Consider the following 21,970-nt stretch of genomic DNA (forward strand, 5'->3'; position numbering starts at 1 on the left):
TAAAAACAAAATCATGATTATACAAGCACACAACCGAGACGTTAGTATCAATAAAACACCGGGTTATAGGATGTTTTTTTGCGTAACACCCTTCCCATGTACATGGTTTTTTTTTCATCCAATAAAGATGGATTTGTTCACACAAAAATATATTTAATAGTTTTGTGATAATACTAGAAATTTATATAATACATAATAAAAAAAATTGAAATGATTAAAGTGAGATGAATCTGAAACTTCAGGGGTCAAACGGCAAGATATTTTGAACTGAGTGTACAACTCTATTTCAGGATTTCGGAGAAATCCAAGGTTACATATGTTGGCCATGAAATGATCAAGAAATGGATTCTTTGATCATGTCTTCAATGGCTTTGCAATCATCGTTTTTTAATGAATCCTTACTGGATGACTTCACTGCCCCACATCCAGGTTTTCGAATATTCCAGAATGATCCTGGAAAATATGCGCCAAATGTACTCTTCCTCGTCAAGAAATACGCCCAAGCATATCGAGACAAACAGTGTCGGATTGGAGTAAAAGGGGTGTTTATATATTGTGAGGGATTTTGTTTCCCAGATTTCCTTCTCAATAAAGTTTTCATTTTTGACCATTTATAAAGTGTGCTGCAGCATTTGGAGTAGTTGAGTAGGTGCATTGCGTTTAGGAACACTTTGGTTTTGTGGGATTCTGATTTCTGAAAAAATTACCTGACAATGGAGGGTGTTAATACCAGCAATAGTTATAGGTATAGGGATAATCCTCTGATGCCATCTCGTGTTCTGATCATATGTGATGCTACCAGAGATAGAAATAAGGACGAGTTTAGGCATACTATTCATAACATTCGGATGTATGGTGGAATCATACGTTCGGGGGATACAATTACGGTTCTTGGAGTGTTGCACAAAGTCTTGCATCCCAGTAAGTCTCCTGCTTCTTAATTTCAAGTGGTTCAGATTATCTGCATATTGAAGTACTAGTTTTCAGTTCTTTCTATGCCGTTTTTGAGGTTGGATTTTCAGGTTTTATAGCTTTTTATGTTGCCTACTTCTAGTGATAATGCAAGTGGTTTTCATTGTCTTTCTTTTTCACCTATGGGAGATGATGTGTTTTATACTCATCAGCCACTGAGAAAGAAGCATATATACAGTTTGGGGATGATTTGTTAAATGTAATGCAATATGCAATTGTCATTTGAAGTAATTGCTATTCAACTTGTTATTAGATTCTCCCTTTTAGTGAAAATGCCTTTATATGACGTTTTGCTGTCACTTCGGTTAAGCAATTCATTACCTTTTGATACAATCTATCAAATACAATTACTTCATATAACTTTGTTGAATGAAGAGGTAAATGGTGCTTATATGTATTTAGTTTGATTGCTTCGTACATAATGTAATTGATTTGATGCTAATGTTATTATTCTTGCTTTATTATTTACCATTTTTTCACAGTGGGTTACCAAATGCAAGTAGCCCCCGATAACTTCTTTGGCACATCACATATACGTGCAATGGAGGAAGAAGTATCGAAAAAGGTTGATTTGTATGTAGGCATGCTCCAGTATAGCGCTGAAGAATGTGACGGTGAAGGGGTAAATAACGTGCTTGATGACTCTGTTTTATTGTTTATTGAAACATATACTTTTTCATGCTTATAGTGTAAAAAAACATCTAGATCATAGACCTGTTTCTAAAATTTAGAAGCATACCCTTATTCAGTCTAGGGGAAAATGGCATTAGTGCATGGAATATTATCTCCAACGCTAAATTACATGTCGTAAGAAAATGTAGCTAGAAGAGTATATGTATTTTGCATTTGGTTCTGTATCTTTAGAGTCGGTTCTCACATAGTCCTCTATTACAGGTGGATATTGAAGTCAAAATCACTGCTGGAAATCCAATGAGGAAGGTTTCCATACAAGAAGTTGCTACTTCCAATGCAACATGGGTTATTCTTGATAGGTAACATTATATTTTTAATATTTGTGAAGTTCTTTTGGTTTATTAGTCAAGTGTCGATCTTTTTGGAAGGATTAAGGAACGAGTGTTCTTTAGAAACTCATTCATTTTATGTTTTCTATTTTTATTTGATGAAGATGAGAGAAAATAAAATGTTTGCCTAGACATGTTAACGTGTAAAATGAGGTAAGGAGATTCGGCGCTACTTTACTATACTCACTGCAAGAACTGTTCCTTTCAATTTACATTAACAAATGGCTAGAAATTTAAATCGGGAGTGGCTTCATGTGATCTTGACTGCATGAAGCTTAAAGCACCATCAAATGTGGTTCACGTTCGATTTGGATCAGTGTTCCAAATGGCAGTCGAGGCGGCCGCCTAGGCAGTAGGCGGCCCTTGACCGCCCCACCTTAGTCTATGGCGGTCTCTGTAGGCGGTCCGAGGCCATCCGACGGCGGAGACGGGCAAACAGGCGGTCGAGGCGGCGGAGGCGGGCAAGCAGGCGGCCGAGGCGGTCAATGATTTCAAAATTCCAGTCAACTATCAAAGTCAAATAATTTTAAAAACCATTGAAAGCCAATCAATTTGAAAAACCTTAGATATAATAAAAACACATCTCACTCTCTTTTGTATTTACTTTTGGTTTCAAATGTCCTCCACCATCAGCCATCACTTGCCTCAAACCGTCTCCACCCGCCCTCCGCCATTGCCGCTATCTGCCACCACCTTAATTATCTTGTTAGTTTGCATTTATATATTTATTTGGACTTTGTCTAGATTGTATATATTGTATGAAGCTTCTTTAGGCATAAACATTATTTAATTACATATATTACACAAAAACTTTTGACTATTTGACTATTTGTAATTACATTGCATGATTATAGATAATTGCCTATTAAAATTTGCTAAACAAATTCAACCGCCTGGGCGGCCGAGGCGGGGCGGTCAGTGCCTCCCACCATTTACAACATGGATTTGGATGTTATGTTTTATTTCAAATTCTTTTGGTCTATTGAGCCTACTTTTTAAAATCAGTTTAATGCCTCTAGTGTTGGGAAAATCAGATTGATTCTTTCAACCTTCCATGTTATAAAGTACACCAGGAATTGATGAAAAATGGTATAGTTGTGACCCCAGTTTATATAAAAAGACAATTGATGACTAAAATGGATTTGTGCTGAATTAAACCCAAGGAATAATATCTGTACAAAAACTTTCTCTCTTCCTTGGCCTCGGCTAGTAAAACTAACAATGAAAAATAACCAGCATGTTTACCTCTATCCGACTACCCACTATTATACTACCCTTTTCCCTTTCCCAAGGCACTCGTAGAATTCTCGTCATAACAACATAATGAATTTGGCCCAATGTATTATGGCCCATGACAAAATCACCCTCTTGACCATTTAAGCCCCATGGACTAAAATTCCTAACATATATATCCACGCTGTAAATTTCCATTGGCATGTATCTTTGTCCTTCCATGATGTGCTGGCTTTAATGTTGGATTTCTTGGACTTAAATCTATTTATTTGAAGAAAGTAATTGTGTGGCTCTTTAAGGATAAAATGTTCAAGAAGTATGCTTCCACTGCATGCTAATATGAATGTGTTTCCTATACTAACTCATGAATGTGTAAATTTTCAGTATATACGTCAAGTTTCTACCATATTTTCACTGGTTGAACTGAGATTTTACATTTGCAGGTCCCTAAGAAAGGAAACAAGGTTTTATCTTAAACACATATCTTGCAAGGTTGCACTAGTCCTTGATAACTTGTCGTTGGAGGTGTTAAGACATTGTTATACTAATAAGGAAACCGAGTACAATGAAGAAAAGTTCTATACACTATCCAAGCCCGTCCCACTACCACCCATGCAAGAGAATGAGCACGAGCAGTCTGAAATTTCTGAGAGCTACCCAGGATCTGTTCATTCTCTAGAAACAAGCTATGATATGGCCAAGAGTAGTTTGTCATCTTCTTTTGCGTCAAACTCTAGAAATCACAGCTTTTCATCACTGGAAGATATCGGGCCAAATCAAAAGCAAGAGGAACCAGGTTAGAAAGGTTATTTGCGTTGAAATACTGAAATTTTAGTTACTTCTGCCCGTTGCAGTCCTTGTGCTGCCTACTTAATTTCTCAGCTTAACAGTTTTTTACCTTCAACCTGTGGACATCCTAGTTATGCTTTTGTGACTGTGAAAGTAAATGAATCGTTGCAGCTTTTGACATGTCAGTTTGTTCACTTTTTTCCCCTTTTGTAGATGAAGATTACTTGTCACTTTGTAAAATAATGGTCATTGTGTTGCCCATGCTTGAGACTTGCATCTCTTTCATCCCTAGGAAACTTAGATCTTTCAAAAGTATGATCTTGGACTGATATTTCTTATTACCATCCTATACAAAATAAACTCCAAAATATGTGGGACTAATAAAAGGAACCGTGGAAGGGACAAAATCTCAAGCTTATCCAGTGTTTGTGATCGGAAGAAAAGTTTTGGACATGGTTGGTTCTTGTGGCCGATGAAATGGTTGAAAATTATAGTTCCAAAGAAAAATTAGAAATTGTACTTGAAATAGATTTTGCGAAAGCATATGACTATTCATATGGGATTTCCTTTATTTTGTACTCCGGATAAAGGGTTTCGGCAAAAGATGGAGAATTGATTTCAAGATACATTCGATTTGTATCTTATTGATAATGATCAATAGGAGGCCGATGGAAAAAATTAGGGTTTTAACGTAAGACAAGAGGACCCATAATCACCCTTTTTGTCCATCCTTGTGGATGTTTTGAGTTGAATAGTTGATAAAGGAGAGGACACTGGGGTCTTGGAGTGCATGTAAGTGGGAAGAAGAATGAAGAATTCAAACCTATGCGATGCCCCCACCTCACCAAAATCCCAAAATAGCATTGGCGGTTCGCCCATTGTGACCATCTGCTTATCACAATGATCTTGACACACTTAGAATTAATTTGCATCAGAAACCAATATCTATATCAAGATTTCAAAATTCTATATCCTAATATTATCATAGAAGGGTTTAACTAGGAACTCAAGTTGAGCTGAATGTTCTCTCAATTGGGACGTTGGATGAGATAAAATATGTGAAAGTATAAATTGAGCCGAACAAGTATTATTGACAATGTTGGAATGCAGTAGGAAGTGTTATAACAGCCTAAGGAAGGATTTTATTACAATTGAAGAACATAATGAAAATTGTCTCAACACTACAGAAGCAAACTTCAACTGAGTAGTTTATTTGAACTTATAACTGCCCTCTACCCAAACTAACTATGCCTACTTGTCTTTTTTTCTGTCCAATCTCGAGGCTTTCTCATGTAACGCCTTATCTGAAACACCTATGCATGTTTCAGGACAAAGTATGAACTGCCAACTTTGAGTATTTAAACAAAGCACAAGTACATTTGCAGAAAATAAATTGAGAATGTCAAGCATTAACACATAATATAAACGTGTATAATGCATGCTAGGAAAAAGAGAACATATATAATGCCAAGTGGCTTTATCATTAGTACTTATCTTAGGATATACAGACTGAGATTGTGTACTTCGCGATGGATCATGAATTATGTTTGATTTATCTCACGACAATGAGTCACATTAGATGGAATTGACCGGCAAGCTCGGGTTCAGAACAGACGTTGATCCGCTATCTTGGCTCAGAACGTTCTTAATTACTGCTTAATTCATATTCATAATGGAGAATTATGTTAATCCAAACTCTAATTTTGAACTGCTGAATTTTTCTCTTCTCTACCGCTCACGCTCTTGCGCATTGTTCTTGAACTCTACATATAAAATACTTGTATTCTATTGTGAAATATAGAAGGCTGAATTTCTGATCTTAGATTGACCTAAGGCCCTACATTTATCGTGGCAAAGTCCTACAATAATTAGAAATAAAATCCTCTATTTTTAAGAACAAGGATCTAGCACATCAAGAATTTTCTTATTTGGGTTTTTTCTGTAAAAATCCCTTATTATTCAAATAATCTCTAATCAATTCAGGAATTTGATTCTGCAGATTTGGTGCATGTGCATGTCACATTAGTTATTGCCAAACATGGCATATTTATTTTCCTTTTAATTGTCTCTGTTATTTTCTTTTCTATAATGCTTCCCATGGTTTGCAGTTTAGACTACCTTCTTAGTTTGGTAGTTTTCATACTTCAGATTATCTTCAAAACTTAGGTCCTTAGACTACCTGCACATTGCGAAACAACCCATATCTAACTGTAGGCTTCCTGACTCTCGAGGTGTCAAGTTTTTCATGTGAGTTAAAACCAAGCCCCAGTTACTTGCTTACCGACTACGTTACTGATAGTTGAGCTCCCCAAGTGCTTACTTGATTGTTCAACACATGTGGGAATTACTAATCTGCTGCTCATTCTACGATTGCTTACTTTTGACTCCTCAATGCTTAGATTTTTAGGCTACATACTTCCAGATTGTTCTACATGTTAAGCTAGGTCCACACTAGGGGTCCGTTCGGACAATTACCTACAAAGCATTTCTATAAAAATGTGTTTACAAAATTGTTGTAAGATGTTTTAAAAGTTGTTTTATGAATAAATGTGTTCGAACAACTATTCTATAAAAATATTTTTAAAGTTGAAAAGGTGTTTAGACAACTATCTTAAGAAAACAATTTTATAGTTAAGAATAATTAAGAAGGTTTTTGGACAACTATTCTATAAAAACCTTTTGATTTTCGTTCAACCCCTGATTTTTAATTCTAAAATCATCACAAAATATCTTTCAATTGTTTTTTTAAAACTATACTTGAAGAATATTTTTAGAATATTTTCAATAATGTTTTACAAAAATCTTATCCAAACACATATTTTAAGTTTTTTTCACTTATAAAATACTAAAAAACGTTTTTAAAGTACTTGTTCAAATGGAGCCTAAAATTTCCTAACATTACATTTAAATGGATGTTTACACCTTCAATTTGTTGTAGGCACTTTGTTCTTCTTGAAAGTAAAAGAGGAGAATATAAACAATTTAATGAGATTGCTCGGCATATTCTATCTTAATTTGGCCCAAAGAGTAAATTAGTAAAGAGCACAATTTTAACATTGAAGTTACAAACAAATATTTTAAGGATCTCAATTTTGGAAAATATTTTATTACTCTTGCAGCACATGTAGACAAAGATATATAAAAATCTCCCTTTAGTTCATTATCAAATGGCTTGAAACCTACTTTAGTGTGGGTCCATAATTTTGTCATATAATTGTGTTGAGACTTGATGACCGAATTGAATTGTCATCTTATTCCTCGAAAGATTGGCATGAAGGACGTGTTATCCATCAATTATATATTTAATATTTTTTTTAATAAAGATCATTTTTCATTAAAAAAAATGGATGCCTTTTCTCACATCTTGATTGATGTTTTTGTCCCGGAATATCTTTGTCCAAATGTTGAATTTTTACATCACTTACTCGCTTGTGACTTTGTGGCTTAAGACATAAGAATTTTGTTGGTTAGAAATCAAATAATAAATTATAGAGTCAAATATGATATTAGGAAATATTTGCCATATATCTCAATATATTTTACTTATATAAAGAGGCGTTGACTGTAACCAAAATGGATGATTTTTCTCAGGTAACCATACTAAGGTGGATGTAAAATATAAGGTTTCTCCACCTATGATACTAAAGCAACGAAGAAAACCCATTCGACAGAGATCCTCTGATGTGCCTGCTCTCTGCATTACTTGTGGAATGAAGACTGAGCTGGACTCAAAAAAATATAATTATTCAGAAATTCAGCTTGCCACAAACAATTTTTCATCAGACAATTTACTAGGAGAAGGTGGGTATGGTCGTGTATATAAAGGCGAGCTTAAGGATGGGCAGCAAATTGCTGCAAAGGTTCGAAAGGAAGCTAGTACACAAGGCTTTTCAGAATTTCATTCTGAAGTTTATGTCTTAAACTTTGCACGCCACAAAAACATAGTGATGCTTCTTGGTTATTGTTGCAAGGAAAACCTCAACATATTGGTTTATGAGTACATCTGCAATAATTCACTTGACTGGCATTTGTTTGGTAAGTAAATACTGCAATTTTTGAAATTCTGATGCCTACCGTTTAATTTCATGATTTTATTAAGAAAAAAAAAAAAGAAAAAGTGTATTTGATACAAAATCACATCTCTTAAGTTCTGTTGGCTTCTATCTCTCAATTTGTTCATATGTAAATATAATCTTCTTTGGGTCTATGGTGGTGATGTCAATATTGACAGATAATCCTAATCAAATTCTTGAATGGCATCGAAGACATGCCATTGCCATTGGAACCGCGACGGGGTTACGTTTCCTCCATGAAGAGTGTCGAGGAAGTCCCATTATTCATCGGGACGTGCGGCCAAGCAATATATTGATAACACATGACTTTGTTCCCATGGTATATTCTTGGATCCTATATATTTCCCAGTTGCATTAATCTATATAGTTTGGCCTTTTATAATGGCAAGTAAGTTTTAGTCATCCAAAATTTTTTTTCACTCTGTTGTATACTATTGTTCTTTGAAATTACACCTGGTAATATCAAACTAGTTTAGCATGAACTTTACTATCAAACACTCTGTCATGAAAAAGGGATTTAAATCAGTTACCCTTTCATATATTTATATATATATATATATATATATACACCAAAACTTTGTTTTCTTCTTCAGCATAAAATCGATGATGCTCGGCTATTATTTTTTTCCTGACTATACAATTTTTCTTTGATGAAAAGTGAACATACTTTTGAGTTTGGATGCCAGAATCTGTTGTGCCTTTAATGGCTTTCCTTATTCTTTTTCCATATACAGCTTGCGGACTTTGGCCTTGCAAAGTGGACGACAAACGTTGATGATATACAGACTAGAATTTTAGGCACTCTTGGGTGAGTATATGCCATTTACTTGATGTGTTGAATACGTCTTTTAATAAATTGGGCTTGAGGTTTCTTGGCGTTCTGTAGATATCTTGCGCCCGAATATGCAGAGAATGGCATTGTTTCCGTACGAACTGATGTTTATGCGTTTGGCATTGTTCTGATACAATTAATATCTGGGCGCAAGGCCGTGGATTTAACTAGAGAGGATTATCAACCATCTCTTAGACAATGGGTATGGTTTTTGCTTGTGTTTGCTTTGTTATCGATCAATTAATTTCTTTGTTCTCAAATCGGACTTAAGATCAATAAGATTATGGGGTGATATCATTAATGTAACTTTTGTGGTCGAACCACGTAAATATTGTATTAATCTATTTTCACCGGGTTTAATTATTCACAAATCAAGATGCTTTATAACAGAGATTTTTCTTTACTCCCTCTAGCAAAGTTTCATCATCTTTTTCTGGAAAGTAATTGTTATTATCTACGGAGCGTCTCTCTGTGCTATACCTCTCTTCCTATTTTGGGATAATTTTTTAAAGAAAAATTATCATCCATTCTCAGGCATTATCTCTGATTCAGAAGCTTGCATTACATGAGCTAGCTGATCCTCGTCTTGGAGAATCTTATAACACTCATCAGCTATATCACATGGCTAGAACAGCCTATTTATGCCTCCAAACTGATCCTGAGATGCGACCGTCAATGGCAGAGGTGATTTTTTCTATGCTTTCAGTATTATTCACAATTGCCTAGCCATAAAAGTTATATTTGGAAGAACGGTAGTGTTTCTTGAAACTTGAGTCGTTTTAAGACCAGTAGCATTTGAACAATTGCTGTTTTATAAGTATCATAAATCTATGTTCTTGCTCTCTTAGCATCTTTATGCACCATATTCAACTACAGGATAATTTATTCTACCTTCCATAAGATTTGACCTAACCTTCTTTCAAAATCATAATTGTATCCATCTGCCCGCTGAACTCTAGGACATTCCAACTTTTATCATAATATGCAGACCCAAGATTCTCATGGAGAATACAATGGGCATTTGGGTGGTGTTTGGATGTGGGGTGGGGGTTTTAGATTTTGAAATTTTCGAAAATTTCACACACTATATATGTGTGTGTGTGTTTGTGTGTAGATAGATAGATAGCTCATCTGTACATGTCCATTCATGTGAAAATGTCATATTGTTTTCACTTGTTCGTTGTTTTTCAAGTTATTTTAATCTGTCATACGACCTTCATTCATCGCATCATGATAATGGCTGCAGGTCTTACGGCTTCTTGAGGGCGATAACAATAATATCCACCGTTTAACCGAGCAATTCATACCACATTATAGCAAGTAAGGATGATTACTACCAAGTCTGTCTTGATTGGGAGAACAGCAGCATACCCCGCCAGGGACAGCAATTTATATCTCATTACAGCAAGTAATAACAGGAAAGACTGTATGCTCTATACTTAGACATCATCAGCTCTAGAAACATCGTGTCTGTACATGGTCAAAAGTATCAGTTCAACAGGCAACAAAAAGCTGTTGGCTCGACATTGAATACTGTTTAGGACGACTCTTTCAAATGGAAGCAATATGTTCATCTGAAAACAATTGCTGCTTCCTAACCAATGAAGAGTGTTTTACCTTGTACCTTTTGAATAGGCTTTGCTGTGTTTCAGAAAACTCTTACATTTGGATATGAAATTTTTCCCTTATTTCTCAGTCAAGAGCCATCGAGCATGGATTACAGTTGAGTTCTGCTTTTATAGATGCAACTTACTAGATAACAATAGAACATCAGTTAGTTCAGAATTCTAGTTGATCAACATCATGTGTTAAAAACTGCACAGTTTGTTTACAAACGCATACAAGATCATGGTTCCTTTTGGGTTTTCTTCAAAAGTTCAGTACAGTAAATACAATGCCCTATTTCAGACATGTTTGAATTTAGTACAATCTCTCCAGCACACACGGATAGTTCATACTCTTATCTTCCTCTATACACAATTTCTTCGTCGTCTACATCAAATGCTGGGTTACAGAGACATCTAAAGAGTCTGCCGATGCCCTGTCACAGCAGAAGAAACAACCATATGAAGTCGGGCAATTCACGGATTCTAACTGCTAAAAACAACTTGTTAAAAACATGGGCAAGACAAATGACCAGAACTTCTGAATTTTTAGTTAGAGTGAAATCTGGTCTAGATTGCCCTGTTAGATCCACCCAGCTGCGAAGGGTTGGTGCTATCCTGATTAAACTCGTGGGACAATACAACACGAGTTTGCATTCATGAAAACATGTGATATATCTGTAGCCATGTTTCGACCATTGTACCTGTGTGAGTAAAGGAGTTCGATAATTTAGAATTCCTGGTGAGTCTTCTTCGTCACTACTGTCAGAACTACTTTCATCTGCCTCTGCTGAAGCAATCTTCTTCCTTGAAGTCCCACCATTTTGTTCCTTTTGGCTCTGAAAACGAACACATTTATTCTTCTCAATTTATACAGAGTTAGTAATGCAAAATTTGTATTCTTCAAAAAGGTATATGGTCCACAGGATGAATGTGATCTAGGTTACTTGCACTAGAACGGTTACTTGCACTAGAACGGATCGAATTAGAAACAACACATATTAGCAGATAGATTAGAATGACAGCCGAAGATATTACAAGGGTTAAAATTGTTTAAAGTACAAGTCACCTGAAAAACCTTTCCCAGAATTTTCAAAGCCGCTGCTCTCATCTTGAGCTCTTCCTTCCTGACATTGCTTTCTTGCAGAACCTGGAAATCCCCAAATAAAAAATTTCAAGAAAATGGTAGGCTAGATAGATAGAGTTTAAATTCAATTAACCAACTTCGAATTTGTAAAAAACTTCATTAAAAAAAAATGGTCATCTAACCATTTGGCAGACATGTAATAGAGTTATCTCTATGTCGACCACATTAAGTTTCCATAGAGAATTCATCACTGTATCTTTGTTTAGTCTTAGATGTGATTCAACATTGTTTTCTTCAGCACTGCCCTCCATCTTGAATTGTCTTCTGATATCTTCTTGTAGTTGAAGCAATTGAAAGGCACCTGAATAGTTCACATACTGAATCGTACAAGTTTCAACCAAATCGTACATGTCCATAACTTATTCTTAAGACTTGGTCAGTGTATCATGTGCTAGATGTCTAGTTCATGTACCGAAATTGTAACACCACTGATAAAGTGGTTGGCTGTTAACCGATTGTTTAAATGAGCAAAATCAGAATCCATACACACTTTAACAGTTACCAGTTGGAACCTGATCGGCTGATCTTATACAAATAGGCTTTGAGAAAATGAATGAATACCTTTTGCTGCAGTTAATTGAGACTTCCAGATGTGCCCTTTATTGCGAACCCATTCGGCCAAAAACGGAACTCCAAGGTATAAAGCCTTTTTCCCCAGCTGCTGTGCTGCCTGTCTTGTGTATATGTATCCAATCGTATTCAAGATTTCAGCTCCAAAAGCTATTGTTTATCAGGAACACAGAAACCCAAAGAATGACTTAATATTTTTTCGAGTTTAGTTTGAAATCTTTTTTATTTTTAGAGATGATTTTTTTCTGTTCTGCCTCTGGAGAAGTAGAACTTAACTGACCTGAAGATGAAAGCCTTTCTGCTTCAAATTCAGCATGTCTTAGGAAGCCTTGTTTGTCACCCCACACGTACTGGTGAAGAAAATCTTTGAGTTTTCTGGCCAACTTTTCTTCTCTTTCTCTTTGCACAGCCTTGATTCATCAGTGATACATGTTAAATTATATATTCTGTGATAAAAATATATGTGCCAAGTAAACTGCATGCATGTTGAAAATAGCACATTTAAATTGAACACAAATCTTCTGCAACATTTCATGATCAATTAATGGATGAGACACGTAGATATGATCATCTAGTCGATACACTTGCTGCCATGGACATCTGATGATCAACCTCTATTGTTATATTATAGGATGGAGTATCTACCGTGGTATTATAAGTTATAGCCAATAGTTATAGACCATATAACAAGTCACATTCGGCATTTCAACTACTGTGCTAAAAGGCACATTACAGTTTAGTGTGGGACAATTAGTGTGCCCCAACATCAAGTTTTTGAGCATTTGCTGTAAGACCAGAAGCCACATTCTGACAGTGACTCAATCTGTGCTCATAGATTGCAAATAGACGACATAATACATACACAAATCCATACATACATACATACAGAAACCCACGTATTTGTACCTTGAGCTTGTCATGAACTTTATCAGGATTGTCATTATCATCAGATAACTCAGCTGAAGCCATTGATGCCACAGCTAAATGCCCTATATAATCTTCAAATAGTTCACTTCCGAAAAGAAGAGCAAAAACAGTTGTGGGATCCAGCATCGTCTCCCTATAGAGTTAGAGACACCGAATGAACTCATCCCAAATCAGATGGGACAGAATTTTGATTAACTTATGAACTTCAGAAATGTGAAAAAGACATACTTAGAAATGCAGTTCCTTCCATTCCGATCGTATGCATCTCTTTGCACTGGATCACTTAAAACTTGATATGCTTCTCCGAGTACCTGATAATGAAGCCAAGAGTGCTTGTCATGAGTGGATTACGTGGTGATAACTTGAGGTAAAAATATGTGCAAATTTCCTGTTTATTTTTGTTTGATTTATTGCTCTGATTTAGGTAGACCATTCAAGAAAAGAAATATATATATAATTCAAATAAATGATCTAATCCCTTGAATAAAGCATAAAAAATGAACACAGTTTCATTTCATCAGAGTGATTAATTAATCTGATGTCTTGATAAGTGTTGGATCAAACCAATCAAGAAAACAAAACAATCAGAAACAGAAGAAAATTGCCTGAAATCTTTCAGCTGCTTGAGGATCATTAGGATTTTTATCAGGGTGAACTTGCCTTGCCTGCACCACTCAAAAACAAATTAGACAAAACGATTAACTGATCAAGAAAACCAAAAATTTCGAACATATTTCTAGTATGAAACTTGCATTTGCAGAATATTAAATAAAAGGTGCCATGTTCCATTTTAACATCAGAGACATAGGATGATAGGAAAGGATAGAAAAATAAAGTTCAAAATAAGAGAAGAAACTGGAAAAAGAGACGCTACATCATCAAGCTCCAACAGATCATACATATCTTTCTATTGCATCATTGAAACATTGGTATTCTTCAGACACAAAAACATAAGGGGTTTCAAATCCAAGCAAAATCAGACCTTAAGATAGTAAGCTTTGCGAATTTCGTCCTCCGAAGCAGCAGGACTAACTCCAAGAACATCATAAAACTCAGTTTCTTTAACCATCTTCAACTCCCTGCTCACCAACTCCGACGATCAAACTCTTCAAGAAAATGAAAAAATAAATGATCCCAAGAAACCAAAGTATGATTTAACAACAAAAAGGGAAACAAAAAGTGGGAAACCAAGAATGTGTGTCTATGTGAAGATAGAAGTAGGCATGTGAAATGTTATTTTTTTTAATTAAAAAAATACATAAAAAACTAAATAAATCTCATAAACTCTATATCTTTAGAGATTTTTAACACTTTCAACATATATATGTTAATTTTGAATGGATTTTTTGGTTGGAATTCATGGTTGGGCTGGCCTCCCACGAGATTGAGGCAACTTTCCAGTTATAAATAAAGTTGGTGGAAGCTTTTTGAAGCGGGAGGAAACACTATTTTAACTGTCACTTTGTGGCGCTGATCATTTGTGCGTGCCCTCTATTAATACATACATACATTTTTTCCCTTTGCAAAAATGCGCCTTTTTTCTTTAGTGTGTGCAAATGACAGCCCAGCATTTCTTCTTTTTTCTCCCCATCCTTTTATATATATATATATATATATATATATATATATGAGTTTTTTTATGGTGTCCAACACTATATGCCTACTTCGTGCCCACCATGTACAAGTCAACTCATCTATTGTACCGGTCAACTCATCTATTGTACATAATGGGCATGAAGTGGGAATATAATGTTGGGCACCATAAAAGAACTATATATATATATATAATTCAATTTTTAAAGATTTTAAACAAGTAATAAAAGTTTAAGATACTGCAAATTCAGTGTTTTATGCTTCTAATGATATTTTGAAGCACAAACAATAGAGATCAAATAAATTAAAGTATGAAATATCACAAAGTTTTCTTTAATTACATGAGAGCGTACAAGACCAACCGAAGTCATATATTTCTATTAAAAAAAATTTATATCTTTGCACCATAAGTGGATCCAACGTAGGTTAATTTGGGAAGCATCCATGCTATCCATGGGGTAGTACCCCATGGGCAGCATGGAACAATCCGTTAATTTGATATAAGAAAATGTGTTGAAATGTCTTTTCAAGTTTCATCGTATATACTAGTTTACTTTTCCTCCATTATCTGACTTTTAGTCATTTCGATGCATCATAATTTCTTTTTGCATCATAAGTTTACATCTTACAATTACATGAAATATCGGGTTTATTTCAACCTACTTTTACAGGCACTATCCCATGATAGATCTAAGGGTCCTCATTTAACAATACATGCGGGGTCTACTAAAAAATAATGGACCCCACATTTATTGATGAATGAGGACCGTTAGATATATGTCAAGGCAGTGCCTGTATAGGTAGGATCTAACTTACCGAAATATCGAAATATACTCACTCCATCGGCCTAACAATTTTCTTTTAAATTTTCTAAAACAATATTCCGCTTTAATAGTGACTAATATTTTTGATACATGATGCGTGTATATATAAATAAAAAAAAGTAAAAAAAAATAATAAATCTAAAAAAAAAAATCAAAATTAACTAAAAATAAAAACACAAATGATTTTTATACGATTTTAGTTTCATATAAACAACAATGCATTTTCAAATTTATGACAATCGACGTTTTCTTAAATAATGAATTATTAAAAACCCAATCAATGAAATCAACATCTATTTCTCTATTATAAAAGTATGAATGGTGGACAAAGTTTTTACATTGTGTATTTACTACATTGCCCAATTAGATGTAAAATGTGATGGGTATTTTGGGAGGTTAGATGATAAAAATAAAGGTAATATTGTAAGTCAAATTTTTTGGATGTAATTGTGTTATTAATTATGTCATTAATCATCCTAAATTCATTGTATATAATTTCTATAATTCATTAATAGTTACTAGGTGACGTGCACGCACATATAATAAAATAATGTCATGTAGTAATGTCATGAAATTACAGTATAATTAGTCAATTTTTACAATGTGTGCGCACGTCACCTAGTAACTATTAAACTAAGAATGATTCACTTAGAAAATTCAACAATTATTTTTAAAAATAGATGGTAGAAATATTTTATATCTATAATTTTCTTCGCGTGTTTTCTTTAGAATGATTTTAGAAATATGATGATAATCAATTAAAATGCTGTAATATGCAATGAGTCAAAAATAGATGATAGAAATATTTTATATCTATAATTTTCTTCTCATGTTTTCTTTACAATAACTTTAGGAATATGATGAAAATCAATTAAAATATTATATTCAATGAGTTAAAACATAAATGCACAAATTAAATTATTTTATATATATATATATATATATATATAGATGATAGAAATATTTTATATCTATAATTTTTTTCACATGTTTTTTTTAGAATGACTTTAGAAATATGATGAAAATCAATTAAAATAAAATATTCAAATATTCAAAAAATAAATGTACAAATTTAAAAAAAAAAATAACACATTGATTCTCCACAAATTGAATATCTCTAATTGACCATAATTTTTACACAATTTTTCCACATGTTGATATTTACAATTTTGAAGACAAACTTATCACCGATAATAATGCTAATAATAACTTAAAATAAATAAATAAATATATATATCCGCTAAGAAGAGTCAATAATAATTTAAAAGATAAAAATAAATTATAGAAATTCTATATAATAAATTTAGGATGATTAATGATTAATTATATCCAAATAATTTGACTTACAATATTGCCCTTATTTTTATCATTCAACTTTCCAAAATACCCATCATATTTTACATCTAATAGGGCAATGTATTAAATACCCATCATATTCGACATATTTTCCGTATTTTTTATTAAAATATTTGTTAGATTTCTAAAACTAAAAAATTAAATTAAATTGAGCACAAAATTTTACCCCTACCTTAAAAAAATGGTGGATTGAAAAAGATAGTTGCGATTAAAATAATGGATGGAAAACTGTCTCGACGTGCACACACATTGTGTGCAAGATAATAAATTACCATAATGTAGTAATGTCATGAAATTACAGCATAATTAGTTAGTTTTCACAATGTCGACATCTTTCCCGTATTTTCGATTAAAATATTTGTTAGATTTCTAAAACCAAAAAAAAAAAAATTAAATTAAATTAAATTGAACACAAATTTTACCCCTACCATAAAGAAAAAGGTGGATTGAAAATGATGGTTGCGGTTAAAATAATGTGTTGAAAACTGCTTCAATAAATAAGGTAAAAGAATGAGTGAAATTACAGTATAATTTGTTATTTTCTCTTTTCTTTCATTATTTAAAGGTTATTTTTGGAATTTCACATATTAATACCAAAAGTAGTTTTTATACACTTCTCTTGCTTTATTAAATAGTATAGGTGAGTATTATCGGTGATATTTTTTTATCTTAAAAAATGTAGAAGTATGAGGTAAATAAAGAGGCAAAAAAAAAACTCATGTGATTATTTTTTTGGTTTTATTTACATCATATTGCATTTATAAATTAACCATATAGCATAAGTGCAATCAATGAATAAACTATTTTGATATATTTTATTTATTATTATTGAAATTATTAACGTCATTTTCTACTATCACAATAAAAATAATTAATCATTTAAATTTTTTTGCAATATTTACACTTATAAAAAAATTTGTGTTTAAGATAATATGTAGATAGAAGAATCATCTCATATATATATATATATATATATATATATATATATGTATTTTGTTGTGAAAAAGTAAAAATTTACGGTAAAAAGTAAATACTCCAAAACTCAAAATATGTCAAACTCTACACTTTATAATATTTTTCTCTCAACTCAATTGTATTTTTCATCACAAATGAAGACCTATTTATAGATTCACATTTGAGATTAGTCCAAAAATTAATACATCATCACACACTAATTTTCCACATTTTACAACTCAATATTCAATATTCAACATAATAATAATAATATATTTTTCAACACTCCCCCTTGTGATGATGATCGTGATATGATGACTGTCTTCATTACGTATTTTATATTGCCTCGTTAAAAACCTTACTAGGAAAAACCCAGTGGGTAGTAAGGATAAAAGAGTGCAGCCACGTAAACTTAGGGATGTAAATTATGTTAGAAAACTGTGTTCAGATCAATTAGAATTGATACCCGGTGCAGCGGAAGTTTAAAATTTATTTTATTAATATGGAACGATTCCATATCTGGGTATCAAAACTTTTACAATTAAATTCATACAAGTAAAACAAATAATCACAATTAATGTTTTATCTTAAATCTCGAAACAAGATTATGGACTCCAACAGAATTTAATCTGCTCTTCTTGTATATCCCGGGAACCGATGGCGTCACGATCAATCACCGGAATAAGGTCCACGAACAGAAAACAGAAACTCTCTGATTGACTGCACTAGAAATCAATCAGAAGTTTTGCGTAGAGAATAAACAGATATGATCTGTTAATTCAGAATTGTAATTTTTCACAAAAATCACAATCCGAATTTTCTCAAAAAGGAGCAAGGAATTTTCGAAAAATCCCTTAGAATTATTTATGCAGTGTTCGAAAATTATAAGACACAATGTGTTTGATTTTCGAACCCAACACCTCTATTTATAGATAATTTCTAGTTATAATTGTATCAGGACTCTAACTCCTTAAAGCCCACAATCCATAACTTAAGCCCAACAAGCCAAGCCCGTTGTTACAGAAATTAATATAAAATTCATCGTGACTCCGATTGATAAACTGATTTCACCAATGTGCACAGAAACCATTTCTGCATCTTTTAGAGTCAAGATAATTTTTCTGAATCCGAATTCAGTGATTTCCAAAAATGCTCATCCCTATGTCATTTTAGGAAATCTCACTCCCTTTAGTTAAAAAGTCCAACTTCTCTTTCATTAAATTTAACTCTTTAAATTTAACTATCTCTACGGGGTTTTAGTAATCCATTACTTGTGTAATCCTCAATGGTTCAGGAATACAGCTAGCCGTGGGCTCACAACTCCTTGTGACTCGGAACAACAATTTCCGACTTACCCATCGAATCATGGTAAGAGCGCCTAGCAATATCACCCCATGATTCCCTAGGTATTACTGATAGTGCCTGCAAGAACCAGTAGATTTTGGTTAGCGTACAGTACGGTCCCTTCAACCAAATATCCCGATCGAATCAACAACCATTGGTGCATCGAGAGTCGTTCGAGATTCGATAACTATGCATTACATCTTGGAGATCAAATAGTGACATCGCATGTGTTACTAGGATAACCCATTAACCTAAAACACATCATGTACTCTGGCCAGAGATTCTTCACACACTAATATCTCCTCAGATCGCATAGGATATCCACACTCGCAAGTATGTGATGAATCCTTGACAACAAAGCATCGACTCCTATATGTGTCGTAACTGTACTCAATCCCGACACCTGATGACCCCAAATAGGGTAGTTCGATCATTTATCATATGAATATCCATTTGCATGCTTTGAACATCTCTATGTTCCATACCAATGAAATGTGGTACTCGGCATCGCAAATGCTAGTCTCAATCTCGAGCGATCCTTATCCCTTTTTGCGGACGGCTCAATTGACTAGAAACAGTTTAGAATATACAGTGACTATAAGATGTGTTTCATGATAGCCATCCCCATGTGCTACCACATCTTACATACACTATAGTATATTCAAGGTCTTTATCAAAACAACAATATTATATCATCATATAACACTATGAAGAAAGATAAAGTCAATATCATTATAAAAGTATAAATTATATTAAACAAAAGATTGTTTTACATAGAGTCATAAAAGCTCTTAGCCACAAGTTGGCTAACCGGGCACCCACTCTTTCAAATTAGACGAACAGTTCGCGAACTGTTCGGGTCTCGGCTCGTTAAAAGCTCGTTCGGGCTCGTTTAATGAGGCTCGTTAAGGCAAACGAACCAAGCTCGAGCTTTACAATATTCGGCTCGTTAGCTCGTGAACATGCTCGTTAACAGGCTCGTTAACAAGCTCGTAAGTCATCTATTAGACGAAAAAATAATAATATTGATATTTAATTTATAAATTTACACTTTACTTATGAAAAATATTGAAAAATCTATAAAAATTAATTTATTAGAATAAAATTAAAAATTTTAATAATATTATTATATTTTTTTCAAATATATAATTTAGTTTTAAATTAATTTAATGAATATTTAAATTTATAGTTTAAATATATTAAGCTCGTTTAGGCTCGATAAAAGCTCGAATAAGCTCGTGAGCCATGAATATATTCGTTAAATAAACTCGGCCTCGGCTCGTTTATAAATGAACCGAGCTTGAACATTCAAAAGCTCGGCTCATATACATCCCTACATAAACTCCCCCTCATGTTAACATGAGTTATTCTTCACATATTCCGTAGATTGCGCATCCCAATATTGTATATATGCTTTCTGAATATCGTCGTGGGAAGTGCCTTTGTGAAGAGATCTGATGAGTTCTCACTTGATTGAATGTAACAGATATCAATATCTTTATTCTTCTCAAGCTCTTGAGTGTAGGCAAAGAATTTTGGGGGGATATGTTTGGTTCTGTCACTTTTGATGTATCCTTATTTCATTTGAGCAATAAATGCAGCATTATCTTCATATAGTGTAACAGGCTTCTTGTCTACTGTCAATCCACACGATATTTGAATATGTTTGGTCATTGACTTTAACCATACACATTCACGACTTGCTTCATGTAATGCAATAATCTCGGCGTGATTTGATGAAGTTGTTACGAGTGTTTGTTTCTGTGAACGCCAAGAAATTGCGGTGCCTCCATGAGTAAATACATATCCGGTTTGGGAACGTGACTTATGTGGATCAGATAAATATCCAGCATCAGCATAACCAATGATACTTTGATTGGTGTCTTTTGAGTACAAAAGTCTCAAATCTGTCATTCCTCGTAGATAATGGAATATATGTTTAATTCTGTTTCAGTGCCTCTTTGTTGGATATGAACTGAATCTTGCCAATAAATTTACAGCAAAAAATATATCAGGTCTAGTGCAATTTTCAAGATACATAAGGGCACAAATGACACTTAGATATGGTACTTCTGGACCAAGAATAACTTCATCATCTTCACATTGACGGAATGGATCCTTTTCAATGTTTAATGATCTTACAACCATTGGAGTACTTAATGGATTTGATGTATCCATATTAAAATGTTTAAGGATCTTTTCTGTATAATTTGCCTGGTGAACAAAATTCCACATTCTTTTTGTTCGATTTGCAAACCCAAACAATACTTGGTTTTTCCAAGATCTTTCATTTCGAATTCTTCCTTCAAGTACATCATAACTTCTTGAATTTCTTTATTCGTTCCAATGATGTTTAAATCATCAACATATACATCAATAATTACACATCCGGATGTTGTTTTCTTGATGAAAACACAAGGGCATATTGGATCATTTACATATCTCTTTTTCATCAAGTGCTCACTTAGCCGATTATACCCACATTCGGCCGGATTGCTTTAACCCATTTAATGATCTTTGCAATTTTACAAAATAAAATTCTCTGGGTTTTGAACTTTGTGCTTCAGGCATCTTAAATCCTTCAGGGATTTTTATGTATATATCACTATCAAGTGATCCGTATAAGTAAGCTGTAACAACATCCATAAGACACATTTCCAAATTTTCAGACACTTCTAAACTAATCAAATATCGAAACATAATTGCACCCATAACAGGAGAATACGTTTC

The 21,970-nt window shown here is 33.5% G+C and overlaps 2 protein-coding genes across 2 annotated transcripts; one reads left to right on the forward strand and one right to left on the reverse strand.

Moving 5' to 3' along the window:
- The first annotated feature begins 252 nt into the window (after nucleotides 1-252).
- On the forward strand, nucleotides 253-10,648 carry LOC140883042 (inactive protein kinase SELMODRAFT_444075-like). The gene is made up of 10 exons (XM_073289340.1): nucleotides 253-921; nucleotides 1,455-1,594; nucleotides 1,867-1,964; nucleotides 3,671-4,023; nucleotides 7,608-8,051; nucleotides 8,248-8,408; nucleotides 8,824-8,897; nucleotides 8,976-9,123; nucleotides 9,456-9,605; nucleotides 10,168-10,648. The coding sequence occupies exons 1-10, from the start codon at nucleotides 714-716 to the stop codon at nucleotides 10,243-10,245; spliced, it is 1,854 nt and encodes a 617-aa protein (XP_073145441.1). The 5' UTR covers nucleotides 253-713; the 3' UTR covers nucleotides 10,246-10,648.
- Nucleotides 10,649-10,745: 97 nt separating this feature from the next.
- On the reverse strand, nucleotides 10,746-14,630 carry LOC140883007 (chaperone protein dnaJ 10). The gene is made up of 11 exons (XM_073289295.1): nucleotides 14,428-14,630; nucleotides 14,152-14,275; nucleotides 13,775-13,834; nucleotides 13,398-13,480; nucleotides 13,149-13,302; nucleotides 12,523-12,652; nucleotides 12,234-12,392; nucleotides 11,795-11,973; nucleotides 11,595-11,675; nucleotides 11,230-11,364; nucleotides 10,746-10,962 (listed from the first exon to the last, which is right to left on the reverse strand). The coding sequence occupies exons 2-11, from the start codon at nucleotides 14,236-14,238 to the stop codon at nucleotides 10,882-10,884; spliced, it is 1,149 nt and encodes a 382-aa protein (XP_073145396.1). The 5' UTR covers nucleotides 14,239-14,275; nucleotides 14,428-14,630; the 3' UTR covers nucleotides 10,746-10,881.
- Between the last annotated feature and the right edge of the window lie 7,340 nt (nucleotides 14,631-21,970).

The sequence above is a fragment of the Henckelia pumila genome, chromosome 2, assembly GCF_033568475.1.
Source record: "Henckelia pumila isolate YLH828 chromosome 2, ASM3356847v2, whole genome shotgun sequence".
NCBI lineage: Eukaryota > Viridiplantae > Streptophyta > Magnoliopsida > Lamiales > Gesneriaceae > Henckelia > Henckelia pumila.

Excerpts from the sequence above, each read along its gene's own strand:
- LOC140883042 (XM_073289340.1), top strand. The coding sequence starts at position 714 with ATGGAGGGTGTTAATACCAGCAATAGTTATAGGTATAGGGATAATCCT. Across the intron at positions 4,024-7,607 it reads TCAAAAGCAAGAGGAACCAG|GTAACCATACTAAGGTGGAT; the intron begins GTTAGAAAGGTT and ends GATTTTTCTCAG. Across the intron at positions 8,898-8,975 it reads AGAATTTTAGGCACTCTTGG|ATATCTTGCGCCCGAATATG; the intron begins GTGAGTATATGC and ends GGCGTTCTGTAG.
- LOC140883007 (XM_073289295.1), bottom strand. The coding sequence starts at position 14,238 with ATGGTTAAAGAAACTGAGTTTTATGATGTTCTTGGAGTTAGTCCTGCT. Across the intron at positions 12,653-13,148 it reads AAGTTCATGACAAGCTCAAG|GCTGTGCAAAGAGAAAGAGA; the intron begins GTACAAATACGT and ends TGATGAATCAAG. Across the intron at positions 11,974-12,233 it reads TCAATTAACTGCAGCAAAAG|GTGCCTTTCAATTGCTTCAA; the intron begins GTATTCATTCAT and ends TGAACTATTCAG.